At 37.4% G+C, this 16,504-nt stretch overlaps 1 protein-coding gene across 1 annotated transcript in view; it reads right to left on the bottom strand.

Annotated features, from left to right (window-relative positions):
- Nucleotides 1-16,504, bottom strand: part of GUCA1C (guanylate cyclase activator 1C) — a 64,276-nt gene that overhangs the window by 35,609 nt on the left and 12,163 nt on the right. Inside the window, exon 2 of the mRNA XM_075198114.1 lies at nt 8,902-9,051. Within this exon, the coding sequence (XP_075054215.1) occupies nt 8,902-9,051 (150 nt within the window). The remainder of the gene's footprint in view (nt 1-8,901; nt 9,052-16,504) is intronic.

The raw sequence follows: 16,504 nt of genomic DNA, 5'->3' as shown, positions 1-16,504 counted from the left end.
TCTCGGAGATCAGAGCCCGTCCATCTCTAGTCCAAATTGACTGCAAATGACTTGAAATTAGTGTTATTGAGGTTAATAATAATGTAGCGGGAAAAAAAGCAAAATGATGTCATTTTAGCAAAATAAATTTTATAAAAAAAAGGGATCCAAAACCAAAATCAAAACCAAAACACGCAGGGGCGGTTTTGTTAAAACCAAAACACGAATTTAATCCAGATCCAAAACCAAAGCTAAAACCAGAACACGGGGGTCAGTGAACATCTCTAATTATTATATTATTACTATCAATATTAATTTTAATACAGACATGTATATTTAATCATATTTAATCTACTGTCATGCATACACATTTCATTGTTCTTCCAATTTGATTATAAACAATCTGCTCTTAAGATTACATTTTAGTATATAGGCCCAAATTAAGTAGAACTGAATTTATTATTCACAATGGTAGGAAGTGCACTCTACTGTTGGTCAGTAACACAAATGCAAATTTTTAAAACCTTGGATGGGAAAATAGGAACAGTTGACAGCTATGCTACATACATTTTCAATGTGTAAAAATACATACTTGTTTGAATTATTTATCAGGTGTTTTTAGCTGTCTGTCTTTGCCATCTGTTACAACTGATCTGCATTAACTGTACAAGAGTAAGTGTTTTTATGATAAGTTGGCCTCATTTTTCTGCTTTATCTGAGAATTCTGCATGTGATTTGATAAATATAGAAATGTGTGTTTAAGTTTCCTAGCAAAGCCATCTTTAAGTAGCTTTTCAAATGTATTTTCCATTGTTTAAACTCTAGCACATGAAAAGTCAGCTGTTATTATTTTTATTATTGCTTTATTTGTCACAAGCTTGAAAGGCTTTGGGGAAAGATTTGCATACTAGAGGGTAAGCTAAAACTAAACAATAAAAATAAAACAAATTAAATCAGGCACTAAAATAATATATCTCAACGTGTATTATTTAATAATGTCTATGCAATCTGCTCCTACAACAAAACATAATACTGTATGGTGAATACAAAGAAAATAATAGATAATTGACAGCACTGATATGCAATATTAATACAAATTGTAATTAATTTAAACTACATTAAAAAAGGATTAATCCAAACCCTAATACATACTCTTAAATTGATCAATTAATAGTCACATTGACAATAAATAACAATTATCACTAGACATCCACTAGCTGGAAATGTTCTTCTAATCATTGAAAAATTATCAGACATAAGGTGCACCAAAAAACAATACAATCCAGTCCAATAAAACTAACCAAGCATACTGAAGAATAACAGGTCATATCCACCGTTAAGAAGTCAAATTTATAGCAGCATACCAGTTCCACTTTCCCTTATGGTAGAGAGGCTGCATGTCTGTGAATGTGGGTTATCTGGCATATTGGACTAGTTTTGACCACCTCAATGCAGAAGACATTGCTAAAATTATCCTAGAGTTGCATCCCACCTCTTGAACCTCCCCCTTTGGCTCACAACTTGTAAAATAGCAGTGGGATCCAGGTACATCCATCTACTGTTCAGAGAAGTTTGACTAGAATTGGTCTTCCTGGAAGAATTGAAGCCAAAAAGCCAACCTTCAACGTGAAAACAAGGCCAAGTGACTCAACTATGTACGAAAACATAGGAACTGGGGTGCAGAAAAATGGTAGCAGGAACTCTGGACCGGTGAGTCAAAATTTTGAAATATTTGGCTGTAAGAGAAGGCAATTTGTTCGCCGAAGGGCTTGAGAGCGGTACAATAATGAGTGTCTGCAGGCAACAGTGAAGCATGGTGGAGGTTCTTTGCAAATTTGGGGCTGCATTTCAGCAAATGAAGTTGGGGATTTGGTCAGGATTAATAGTGTCCTCAATGCTGAGAAATAAAGGCAGGCACTTATCCATCATGCAATACCATCAGGGAGGCGTCTGATTAGCTCCAAATTTATTCTGCAGCAGTACATGGACCCCAAACATACAGCCAATATCACTAAGCGTAAAGAAAAACATGGAGTCCTGGAAGTGAAGGTATTGCCCCCACATAGCCCTGATCTCAACATCATCGAGTCTGTCTAGGATTACATGAAAAGACAGAAGGATTTGAGCAAGGCTACATCAACAGAAGATCTGTGGTTATTTCTCCAAGATGTTTTGAACAACCTCCCTGCCGAGTTCCTTCAAAAACTGTGTGCAAGTGTACCTAGAAGAATTGATGCATTGGTCACATCAAATATTGATTTGATTTACATTTCTCTTATGTTCATTGTGAGGAAACGGGGTGTTGCTGGACTGAGATTTTTGTATTCATCATCCGTTGCTCACGGTTTAATGTACTTTTTAATCCTTGGCCCAGTCTAAGTATATACACCAGAGCATCAGTGCATTATGTGTATTATTATTTCATGTTATTTGGTACAATTTGCCCTTGCTATTACCTGCAATATTGTATGTAGTATAAATATAAGGAATATTGCCATACTGTGTGAAAATAACAGGACAGCAGCAGTTATTTTGCTTGTGTCAGCTAATGTCATTACAATTTGTCTCAAATGTCCATTGTTATGAGATGCAACTTAGATTTGGTTTGTAACCAGAACAAAGCCTGAGTTAACTAGCTGGCAGCCCATGTTAGTTAGCTAGGTTAACAGGTAATCTGAGAGGTAATGAGGTTAGAATTTCTTAATGATATAAAAATGTGCCTCCACAGTAATATATTGTCTGAAATAGCATTGGGAAATGTATCAATATAAATGTTATTGTATCAAAATGTATCACAGATTCAGATGGCATAACACTGCTGATACAATGTGTCAAAAGTCTTATTGTTTCATGTAAGCGTGCAGTGTCATTCCCTGCTGTAATATTGTAACCCTTTGTTTAGTGTATTCAGGCAAATAGCTAATTGAGTCAAGCCATTCCATTGTATAATCAAGGTAGCAAGGATAGTATGTTTAACAACCTCCCCCTGCTGTAAGGGGGAGGTTTGAGACATTTGACACTACTTCCTGTGTATACAGCAAAGAATATAGGAAGAGGAGAATGGTAAGGGATCTATTCTAGCTTGGAGGATCCTGGTGTACAAGACATCAGCAAAAAGGGCTCTGGGCCAGGCATCGTGGTGCCGCTGGAGGAAACCCTATCATAACAGGGTCAGTGTGAGCATGTAACCCAGGCTGGGCGACACCATAACTGTAGTGGTAATATCGTGGGAGAATAAGACTCTGAAAGAGACCGAGTATATTACTTTGGAGTGCTAACTGCAAGAGGCTGCTGGAGGATACATGCTACCATTTACCCTGTAACTTGTAAGCGTCTTGTGGTGTTGTGCTGTCGTAATAAAGTCCTATTGTGGATATACTCTGGTCTTCCCGATTGAGTTGTATCCCACAGAGGGTAACTACCATCCCAGCTAAGGCTGGTATCCTCACATTCATTCACTTTGCATTTTGTTAAATAAAAGTAAACTATTGACACTTCTATCTTTGAAAGAATTCTTACTTTGCAGCATTTTTCCATACCTGCCTAAACGTTGGACTAGTTTTGACCACCTGGATGTAGAAGACATTGCTAAAATTATCCTAGGGTTGCATCCCACCTCTTGTGATCTGCACTCAGCCCCAACAACCATCCTAATGGGGTGTAATTCATGTAATTGGTCAAGTATTTGCCAAACCAGTAAAATACTCTTTTCAACAGGCATTTTCCTGAGAAACAAAAGAAAGCAGACCTATTCTAACAAACTTTCTTTAGACCTAAACTGCATGACTAAATTCAGACTGGTATCAACCCCTCCTTTTCTATGGAACATTATTGAGAAAGTGGCTGCAACCCAACTGAAAACTTGTTTATCAACCCATGATATTAATGATATTTATGATCAATTCCAGTTAGGATTCAGGAAATGCCATAGCACTGTAACAGCCCTGGTGCGTGGGCTTAATGATCTTCAGGTGGCAAGAGACAGATTGTTCAATCTTAGTCCTTCTTAACATCTTTGCAACCTTTGATACCATGGAATTCTATTAGACTGCCTAAATATTTTCTGTGGACTGGATGAAGCAGTTCTTAATTAGTTCAAATAGTTTCTCACTGGCAGGTAACAGAGAGTGTCTTCAGGTGTATACTCATCAGCAACAGTGCCCTCTACTATTCAGGGCAGTGACTCTCTACTATTTCCTATGCTTTTTGCAGTATACATGCTACTACTTTGTCACAACTGAGCGCATGTTGAATCCTGATAAAAGGTTTCTTCTGAATGGAGCCCGATGTGAAAAAGACCACTGCTCTGTCAGTCAACTGGCCTTAAGCTTGGAGGTTCTGACTTGTCAAACTGCTTTCATGTGTGGAATCTTGATGTTGTCCTTGATTGTGGCTTAACACTTAAACATTAGGTGTCAGGCATGATCAAATCTTCATTCTTTCATCTGAAGAACATTATTGCAAACAAGCATTTGATTCCCCAAGAAGATCTTCCTCTACTCATACATGCATTTGTGTCTTCATGCTTGACTACTGCAGTGAACTCTACCCGCGTCTCCCGGAAAAGGATTTGCACCACTTGCACTAAATACTGCAGCCAGACTGTTAACTAAACTGCCACGTAACACCTGACCTCCATTCCCTTCACTGACTTGATGATTCTGTTTCAAGATTGGCTTAATGACATTCAAATCCCTCAGAGTTCTAGCTACTTAAGCAGCTTCTGATTCCCTATGCTCACTTCAACCTCGAGATGAAGAAACACAGAGTACTCCTATAAAACAATTTGCAAAGTATACCAGGTCAGAAACATATTGAAGATGAAATATAAATATGGTTAAAAATATGTGAATTTATTTTAATTGTGCAATATGCAAACTACGATACACAGATCCCCTTACAAAGAAAAAAGTTAAAACCTTAATAAAATAAATATTCCACCCTGAGGGCAGCGTTCATTGCAACCCTGCAGAAAGCATATTCCCTAATGTGTAAAGATTTTCATAGATCTGTTGTAAGTTCTCTCTGCTATATGGGAATTATTAGTTTACCTTCACTTCTAATTCTAGATCAAAATACAACTGGCTGTACAAATTCACAATTACCAAATTACAAAATCATACTGATATTAGATATTTTAGGGGTCAAACAAAGGAAAAAAATTATGTGGCAGAATTTGAATTTAGCGTACATGTCTGTGTGCAAACCTACTAAGCATATGTTCCCAATCACGTGGAAAGCTGGAGAGATGATTTTACACCCTATCTTCATACTCTAACTGTATGCAACATATTTGCATACAAAGTTATGTCTAAGCGCTGCCTTTCTGTACTTCTTAGACTCTTCCTTCTAATTAAAGTCACATTTTCAAATTACTGTTGTGTGTGGTAGTCCCCATGAGATGGTCAGCGTTCCACTCTGTCCCCTTCTGCCTGTTCTCTTATGGAACACATTGAAACACTACTCCAAGTGATATTGTCCCCCTTAACATACCATCACAATATTGATAATAGTGATCACATTTCTATTACTGAGCCAAAAACTTTAATCATAATAGACAATCATTGTTGATCAGCACTTCCTCCACAGAAATAATTTATATGCAAATGATGTTCCAGGGTCGCTGGGGACTGAAATCCTCCTCAAAAAAAATAATAATTTGACAATGAAAACATCAAAGCAATAGGCATTTATATAGGTTAAATAGGAAATTCACATTACAGTGCTTTTCACCCTTATGATACCCCTCCGACTCCCACTGTCGCTCAACACAATAGCATCTCGAATTTAACTACTTCTGACAATATTACTCATGTTACAACATTCTGGTTTACCTCATCTCCCTACAGTACACAAAAGTCTAGTGGACTCTGCTGGAAATATCCTTCTTTACTTCTAATCTTTCCAAATATACAATATAAACTCCTTTATACAACCATTCATCAAGAATTCTACCTCTGTTACCTGAATCCTCAAAAAAATGCACTGGTATTCTCACTTAACTCATTATTTGTGATATAAAATTGTTATTTTCTGTGTTCAATCATGAATAATGTATAAAAGTGGTTTTATAGTTCCATAGAGTACTTATTTTTTTTAAGGAGTGCATTATTATTTTTATATTAACACATAATTGTTTTAAATATTACAATAATTGTTATCTGCCACACCTGGGTGCCACAGTGGGAACTTTAATAACATCCATACAATTTTTAACTCTTCACCCGAAACTCTCCTCTCGGTTTTATCTACCCTGGCCTGCCCAAACCAAGCAGCCTCCCTCTACAACCACACTCTCACCACCGCCCTTGACTCTGGTGCTCCTGGCGCTTCTGCCTACCTACTTTATACCTTTGTTACTCTAAACCCCAACCTTGGCACTCCAAATTTACCTGTTTCCTTCAAAAATGCACATACCACCAAATTACACAGGAGAAAATCTCATTCCTTGGCAGTCTGTCTTCATTTCAAGTTCATCCGTTCATCCTATAGTTCTGCCCTCTCCCTTGCTAAACAATAATTCTTCAAGTCTCTTATCTCTTCACAGTCTTCACATTTCTTTGCCTCCTTTTTGGTAATTTCAAAAAACTCCTTTGCTCCCTCCCACTCCCATCCTCCCTTACTGCCATTGACTTTGCCTCCTTTTTAATTTCCAAAATTGCGGCTGTCAGACACAAAATCTTCTCCTCCCATCACTTTTCTGTCAATCCTACCACTCCACACTCCTCTTCCTCTAGTCACCACCACTTTTGCTCCTTCTGCCCCATTATGAGTGCAAACGTCCATTCTCTTACATTATTCTCTCCTCCCTCAACCTTCTTCCTGGATCCCCTATCCTCTCACCTCCATCGCTCCCTCTCCCTCACTGCCTGCTCTCACCTTGCTCACCTCTTCAATCTGTCCCTCTCCACTGGAATCTTCCCCTCATCCTTTAAACATGCTCTTGTTTCATCCCTTAATAAAAAAAACAATATTGACCCCACCTCATTCTCTAACTACCATCCCAATTCTCTTCTCCATTTTGCCTCCAAAATACTTGAGTGGCTTGTCTACCACAGTCTCAGCAGCTACTTTTCTGACAACTCCCTCCTAGATCCTCTCCAATCTGGCTTCCGCCCCTCAGCTCAAGAGAAACTGCCTTGACCAAAGTCACCACTGATCTTTTCTCAGCCAAATCCAGGGGCCACTTCTCCTGGACCCCTGTGCTACCTTTGACTACATGTATCATCATTTACTGCTCCACACCCTTCACGCCATTTTCCATTGCACTTAAAATTTCTTGGAATTAACGTTATTGATTCTGACATCAGAGAAGGGGACAGACTAACTCTCCTATGTAAAAGAGAGTTTTATTGGATTTTCACAATAAATATATAGTCCCCACAAGGATTTAAAGATTATATTTATTGTAATGCATTTTTATAGTGAAGTCTCCCTGTTTATTAGCTAATTATAAGCTATGTCCCCATGTAAGGTATGTTCATATTTCAGGAGAATTAATCCTAACTTTTAAAATACTTTATTAAATTGTTTATGTGCTACATTATAAAAGACATTCACTCCACTAGGGGTTAAAGATCATACAATCTCTTTTGCAACCATAAGGATTAATGAGTTTATAATCTGTTTTGCCAACAAAATGTACTAACATGTTATCTTTATGTCTCTCTCTCTCTCTCTCTATATATATATACATATAAAAATATATATATATATATATATATATATATATATTTAGATATGTGCATATGTATTTTTATTTTCATTGTTTGTGCTATGCATTGGCTTTTTGTAAATGGCTACATAGTAGTAATTAGCCTAATTGGTGCTAATTAACTTTAGTACTAATCTTCTGCCTAGAATGACAGAAAATATTTCACCTTCTGTCAGATTAGTAAAGAAGACAGTCTCCTAAGGATTTAGATGAGATTGCCACTACCTGTCTATAGTATATGATCCCTGGTGCTGGAAACATCTTAAAGCGTTCTGTAGCATAGGGGTTACTGATCACCACACACCTGCACAATAATTTCTCAGGAAACACAGAGTTTGGAAGAGAAGAGTCTCCTCTTTGAAAAGAGGGAATATCTGAGAGTGTAGGTACCAGTATGTGGGAGTATGTAGCAGTTTAAGTGCCTTCCCCATTCTCTGTACTACAGATTTTGCTCTGCAGTGCAGTGGCATAGCTCCCCTTAGTGACGCTTCCTCCTCTGACCCCCACCCACAATAAATGCTGGGAGTGGACTTGTAAGTAGCATTGCTAATCTTCTGAACTTCTTCAGTGCTAAAGATGAGTGGGATCCATCCTTAGCGCTTAACAATGAAGGGGAAAGTAAAAGAATTTGTTTTTGAAGGAAAAAATATTTATATATTTCTTTGACAAAGTGATTTTGAGTTGTCTTAGTGACAATATTATTGCAACAAAATAATTTTGTTGTCTTAGCTATAGTAAAATGGAGCTACCACTATCTATGTTATAAAACATGGTTACTTCGTCTGATAGACCACATTTATCTAATACATTAAAACATCTGTTTAAGCAATACCGATACAACTATAAAACTGACCAATTATAATAAATTAGTGAAGCATAGCTGTACTGACAAGAACATACTACATTTGTGCCAGATACGATCAGTTTCTCATGCAAAAAAATCACTGAAAACTCAAACTTAGACTCAGAGTCTACATTATTTGATATAACCTGAACTTTCTTTGGCCTCATAATTCCCCCGATAAACACTTAAAAATGTTTGAATCATGCCACAAAAATTTATATGGCAACAGGGTCATATAAAACATTGGGCAGAAACAGAAGAATTAAAGATGAGTGATAACTCAAAAATGATGTATAACTACTTCAATAAATAGTCTTCCATCTCAAGAGACTATGTTGTTTCTTCTGTCGAATCACTTGCTTACCGTTATTATACTTAGCAATTCTTTTCTGTCAATGGATCCATTTCCATCTGCATCATATAGTTTAAAATACCACTTTAATTTCTGATCAATTTTTCCACGTAAAACCAAGTTTATTGCAGCAATAAATTCCAAAAAGTCAATAAATCCATCCTGAAAATGAACAGAAAAATACAGTGAGTAAAAGGGGAAAAAGTAAAACATTTTTGTCATTCATTTTGGTGCTTTTTACATCTGTTTGTGAAAAAGAAAAATAACATTGCAAATATAATATGTTATTGCTTTTTGATTTGAGGAAGTTCCCAAAGAAAAACATATTCCCTATTTCTTAAAAACAAAATACATGCAGTATACACATAATACTCAAATACAAGTGATATACACATGTTAAATGCACTGTTTAGTTAGGACAAGTGCATAGTTATCATGTGATAGATTACAACACAATTTCCACATTACATTTGTCATACATGCACTGTATATACAAAAGATGCAAACAAACATATACATGCCAAACACAAAGCATATCTATATTACATGATAGGGGTGTTACAATCTCTTCATATCAAATACTATACTATCTTTAGTTTTTAAATGTTTATAATTTTTTATATTTTAAAATGTTTGCAGTGTACAGCTTCATTTCTATAAATGTTTACTTAGTAGCCTCTCTGTTTTTTTAGTTTTTCTTTTTCATTTCTTCATTTGTATTAATTACTTATTAATACAAAATTAAAGGTGTATGTTCCAAATTCTGAATATATTTATCAATTTGAGCCATAATCTCCCGTAATAACCCTCCCCAAACCCTTCCAGAAGCAAACGAGCGTGTGTGGACAGCCCATTTAGTGGGTACTAGTCCTCTTGCATGTTTCTCCATTTTTCCTTGTAATTCGGCTTGCATTCTTTGCTGCATCTGGCTCACCCTTTTTTCTCTCCTGAATTGGAGAGCAACATAATGGGGTATACACCTCCAACTTTCAATACTTTTGGGACAAAGTACTACATGTGCGGTACAGTGGAACTGATTAGAACGGGTGTAATACCATTTAATGATACTCACTACCCGAACAGCTACTTCAACAATATGGCAATTCCGAAGAGTACTACCCCGACATGAACCACACAAATACTTTATTTATACACTGAAATTTAAAGTTGATATTTGTGTGCCACATGAAAAACAGACAGTATTTAACTTATGTGCAAAATATAAAACTAATTTACACCCCTTGCATTGTAACATGGTTTTGTCCAGGAGACTACTTAACTTTTTTACTTAACTTTCCTTAATGAATCAGGCCCTACATGTTTATATATGTTTATTACATGTCCATTAAGAACTGAAAGTATTTCATGAGCAACCTTAGGGGGAGGGGGAAGGCCTGCCTCCAACTCTATCAGCGCCCAAGACCTTCCTACTTCAATGGTAAGATTGATAGCATCCGACATGAAAAGGTATTCTCTGCTTCCACGAACAACCAGCTCAGTTTCTTCCTTAATCTCGCTGGCTACTTCTCTTGATTTCATACTCTACTACCAGTCCTCTTAATAGTCAGAATAGGTGTTCACCAATATTAATATTTTATTATGTATAAGTGTAATGGGCAAGGGGTCTTAGTGACCCCGGCCCACTATACTAGAACAAAAGGCGTAAGAATGGTGCAATGCCAGGTTCCTGATTTTTTTGTGTGGTTCACATTATGACTGGGGTACCTTAAGATGTGGGTATCATTGTTATAGTGTGACGATTCAACCTTTATGACCTAGTGTTGGTTTACCACACTCATTACCTCCTTGTAAAAGTGGGAACCAGTTCAAACTGTCTAGCAGTTGATTATGGACTTTAGGGTGGGGCATGCTGCCTATTTGTATTTATTTATTTATTTATTTTTTTAATTTATTTCTCTTTTACTAGTTTTCTTTCATTCATGGGGTTTCCAGTGCAATATAACATCTGGTGATAGAAAAAGGGTACTGCGTGTAAAAAAAGAATAGGTAATAAAGACTTTCACTAGGATGTTCATTGCATTGTGATGCAACGTGTATTCTTAAATCATATTATAGGAGTGGCAGACTACTGCACCGGCAGTCATTTGAATGCTTGCCACATTTGTATATGAAACACTGTCCATTTTATGGAGCTTTATTTATAAAAATATCATATTTATGTATTACCAAAACATAGTTTAGTGTTTCCAATGTTGCCTTCAAAATTACACCATGATATGAATCACGAAAACTGAAGGCTAAAGAAAAACTATGGAGCTAATCTTTCTATCATGAGGCATACTAGAAAAAATGGGAATTAGTTTAATAAAGGTTATCTGCTTGCTGCAGAAGCATAAATTTATGTATTCTACCATATTGATAAATTAAATAATGATGAAAATTGACAGTCTTTGTGTTATACAGTGTTCATTTTACTAAAACAAATTACAATGTGAATCTGTTAGTGGTAACTGAGCGCCATTTAATTTGTCAACTCAGCAGAATAGCTAGGAATAACCTTGCCTGAGAGCAATCCAATAAATATTGGCTATAGCAACAGATCATATAATTGACATTAATTTCATATTATATAAAATAATTATGATTGAACACTTTGTTATCATTTATATGCGTGATTTGCATAGTGTTTACAATCCAATGAGCACCACACCACTAAACTATACACAGAACACGCGGTCATCCCCTAAGGTTAGAGGAGAGGAAATTTCACAACCAGCAAAGGAAGGGGTTCTTTACAGTAAGGGCAGTCAAGATATGGAATTCACTGCCAGGGAAGGTTGTGAGGGCAGATTCAATAGATATGTTTAAGAAAGGGTTAGACAAATTTTTAGCAGAAAAGTGTATCCAGGGATACGACCGTTAATTAAAATGAAGGATAGTAGTGGTTATGGTGAAAATAGTAGTGCAATATTGGGTCTGGGGGGATTTTCACAATTGAAACAGATTGGCGGTTGCTTACTCTGGATCAATTTCAAACATAAGTGCAGGATCGCAGGAGATCCAAAATAGGTTGAACTTAATGCACTGGTGTCTTTTTTCAACCTCATCAACTATGTTACTATGTTACTTATAAATCACACAAATGTAAAATTGCAGCGCAAATGTTATTTTGTGACATCACGCATCTACTTTTATACAACTGCCTGCAGTTAGATGTGGAAGCACATGGACAAGCAGATCAAAATGCGGGTACATGCAGGAATACAACCCCAGCTGACGTTGGGCGGATTTAGGTTGTCCATGGCAGAATTAATCACACAAGCGGGCCTAGTTTTACACTAACTTGTAGAATCAGATTTGTAGGATAGGATTATTTAAATTACATAAAACAGGAGAAAAGCTGTTTTAACGTGTTTTCTGCTTTGTGGGAGGGTGCACATCCTTTTTTGTTCCCAAGAAATACCTGGAATTTGCCACCTCTGAGGTCCCAAAGATACTACCCTATAGTTCTGATGGGACACATTTTGCATCTTTCAGTTGCTCTTCTATAAGAACACACACTTTGTCCAATATAATAAACGGTTTTAAACACACAAATGTGTCATATGCAATAAAGACAGTCCCGATAATCGCTCTCTCTCTCAAATAAATAACAAAATCCATAAATGAGGCTCAACTGAGTAGCTTAAGAAAAATTTAAAGCTTAAAATAACACAGCGTGGTCCTAAAGTGAAAGAAGGCTGGACTGTGCCTGTGATGTTTTTACTGTTTTCACCATGAGCATTTTTTAGCATACACCAATCCACAAAACTAGGAATAGATCAATTTTATATAATATGCTTTGATGACATGTACACACTTGTTCACATTAATAAACCGTCAGCCACTCAGCAATCAGCCAATCACAGAGAGCTTTTAACATAGGCTCCCTGGAGATTGAATCAGTTTGTGTTGCGTGGTTCATTGTTTCAATAGGGTTTTTTCCCCTCTGCCATATGGATTACCGTCTTGCCATTGGATTACCAAGGCAGAATGAAAATGTCATGTAAGGGTATTACTTAATTTATTGTGAGGCATTAGTAGTTTAATTATTATGGGAGCATTAATAATTCTATTTTAAGAAATTGGGGCAATACTATTTATATCTTTAGTTATGGAGGCAATATGTATATCTTTAGGATTTGAAGCATTTATCTTTATTTAGGATAGAGGGCAACACTTGTAGGGCACACTTGCAAGAACAGTCATGGTCTGTCAGTGCATTCTGGCATTTGTTGTTGCACAAGAGCGAGCAATACTTTCACAGTATTTCCGTGGTATCCAATGGGCAAGTATATCAGGAGGAGTACCAGCATTGGGCTGATTTTCTCAAGGTGCAGGGGCCTGATAATATTTTCATACAACCCTAGAGGACCAAGCTTGATGTTGAGTACTCTGGCCTCTGAGGGAATTTATTAGAAGTGGTAAAACTGAATGTTTCACATACAGCATAGTAAATCCTGCAGTTTGGCTCTGAAAGTTGCATCCCATGTGTGGCGGTTTGCAAACAGCAAATCTTCCCCTATGACTCTATGCATGGAAAAGAATGCTTTACTGTTAGGAACGACAGCATAACACAGCAATACAGGTCAACAGCAATCCAAAACAATGTAGAAATTTCAGGATATATTGGTTCCTTCACTGGAGATGTGTGAGACTTTCACCCTCCCCAGATACCAACCAGAACTAAACTGAATTTGAGCCTTTAATTAGGCTCGAATTCCGTTCCTTATGCAAGATTTATACAGGGGGGGTTTCTAAATGCTTGCATTGGGAAGTCTATTTTACAAGTATTGCTGCAGTACTTTTACCACTCCAATACCTGTCCTGTTATCGCCATCTCTGGATAGCAGTAATAGATTAATACCATTAAAAAGATGCTTTATTATTTGAATAACACATTTTTTTTTAATGAATGAAAGTTTCTAAATATATAAAAGAAATTGAATCCACGCTTGCACAGTTGCTGATATAAGGAGAAGGTGAATGAAGGATGGCAGGGGAATTCTGGTCAACTGGAAACCCCCACACAAGTTTGGGGCACAAAAGGAATGAGAGGACAAAAGATAAGACACAGACGGGGTATACACACGCACACACAAAGGCCTAGATAGGGGTGAGAGGTACACATACAAAACAAACATGTTTCTACTGGAAGCAAAGAAGGAGGAAAATCATCTCAGGGCAGTGTACCCTGTCATATTCTGGTCTGAGTTCAGAATGAAGAAACATATTGGTCACTTTTATATACTAAGTCAGCATGCTCATTATTCTGGATTCAACATGTGCTTAAAGGATATTTACACTCTTTTATCACGGCTGGATCCAGAGGGGACCAGGAAATGGTTCACTACATTAAAAGTAGTGCGCCCCTCACTTGGGTAATGCTGGGGGTACGGTCTTCGCTATTTAAACTAAGTAGCCCATGGTGTGGAGAAAGGGGCGTCCTGCTGCCATCTATTAGAAGACATGAGTCATGTACTGCAGTACCCTGCTGCACGGTCCCTACAAGACAGAACAAGGGAAATATTAAAAAGTATGCCTTGCCTTGTGGCTGTTATGTAAAAAAAATAAAATCCTTTTTCAAACCACCAGTAGTGATTTGAATGTGGTGGTGGTTGGGGTTCTGGGCAACTGGAAACCCCCCTAAATGCGCCTGTGTCACCCTACTACACACATCCAGATTGTTTGGAGCACCATTGTCAACATAATCTTTATGACAAACGTGAAAAGTGTGCTTTTGAGAAGGACACAGTTAACTTTATGGTTTGGTGTTTTGCCTTGCCAAGGAATTCAAATTTATCTAGCTAAAACCAAGGCCATATACCAGTGGCTGATGACCACTGGTGTTATGGCTGTACAGCATTTTATGGGTTTTGCTAACTGGTATAGATGGTTCATATGGAACATTTTCATAACTTTGGCACCCATAACTGCTTTAACGTGCTTGAATAGCACTTTTTAATTGACATCAGCCACCCAGGAAGCCTTCACTATAATGAAAAAATGCCTTCGCCTCAGCCTCCTTCTGCAGGTACATCCCCCTGGGACCAAGAATAATTGACAGGCTGGTCTCTCTGTCACTACCTGTCAATTTACTACTGCAGAGCCGTTTGTCCCCTCCATTACTCATTGTGCCCGCTCTTCTCTCCCCCTGACCTCAAATTCTGAATTGGAGAATATGATATACATGCAGTCTTACGTGTGCAGGAAATGAGAGACATACACAAAAGTCAGCCTCTCTAATGCAGAGCGCTGGATGGCAAAAGTAAGAGTTGGAGGGAGGAGGGGCTCTTACTGTGACAGGGTCAAGTTTGGGTATTAATTTAATAATAAAGGTGGGTGATAATAATTTAATAGTGGGTGGGAGATATTAATTTATTTGTGGGGGTAACTTATTTGATGGTGGGGACTATTTTATTTAAAAGGGGCTTAATGGTAGTGCCTATTAATTTAAAGTGGGGTGGTTTGGGGTAATAATGGAATGCAGGGCTGAGTTTGAGGAAAAGGAGGAGGGCTATTTTTTAATTATAAATACTAATTATTTCACGTTGGAGCATTATGAATCTTAATTTTCTAACATCTGGGTTGTTTGATGGGGAAATATGTGTATTTGTTAATTGTGAGTACTATTAATTAAATGTTGCAGGGTAATATGTCTTGTTTATTTGTGAATGCTATTAACTTAACATTGGGGCTAATTGGGTGATATATGTCTATTTAATAAATGTGAATGCTGTTAATTGCATTTTGGGACTTTTTACAGGTAGGCAGGCCTAATTATTAGATGTGGGTGTTATTGATTTAATTTCATGCATTGTTTAGGGTAGGGAGGCCTAGATGATTCACTGATTGCTAGACTTTCCCTATTGCATGATCCTATCCATTTTTACAAACAGTGCCACAACACAGCAACTGAGCTTAAGACACAAGCAGTAAAAGGTGAAAGACTCAGGAAAAGGTTGGAGAGAGCAGGGCTGCCAACTGTCTTAATTCTGGTGGGACAGTCCAAATTTTGTGTAACTGTCCCACTTAGTCAGTTCAAGGACAGTTGGGAGGTATGCCCCACTTCACACTACACTGGTCGTGAAGGGGGAGCAGCGTGCATCTAACATTAGTGCACAAAGCGTTGCACATGTATTTGATGGGGATGGTTAAGAGTTGGACAGCAGCAATGTCTCAAAAGATAACCACCCCTCTGCATGCTTGTCATGCCCACCATAGAATGGAAACTCTCCACCAGAAATCCTGCATTTTTCCCTGTATACATCCGGATCTATAGCTACCATTCATATTGGAAGCAGATGTATCAGACACATCCATCCTTACTCAGTGAAGAGGAGACAAGTTAAACCTCACACTCTATTCCATGTTATCTAAGCATCTCCTATCAGAAGAATAATATTATTGTCTTGGAGATAAAGAACTATTTGGCAATAAAATGTCTTTTTCTGTTTGAGGGATCACACTTTCCACTAACATGGATCAGAAAAAACTTTGACAGGAAGACAACTTATCTCTCGACAAACTGGACATTGTCCTTTGCTTGCTTCAACCTACATGTTACTTATCACCTGGATTCTAAAAAGATTGACATTCTTTCTAGACAGACCAG

The sequence above is a fragment of the Mixophyes fleayi genome, chromosome 2, assembly GCF_038048845.1.
Source record: "Mixophyes fleayi isolate aMixFle1 chromosome 2, aMixFle1.hap1, whole genome shotgun sequence".
Lineage (NCBI taxonomy): Eukaryota > Metazoa > Chordata > Amphibia > Anura > Limnodynastidae > Mixophyes > Mixophyes fleayi.
This window is presented reverse-complemented; position numbering and strand designations above follow the sequence as displayed.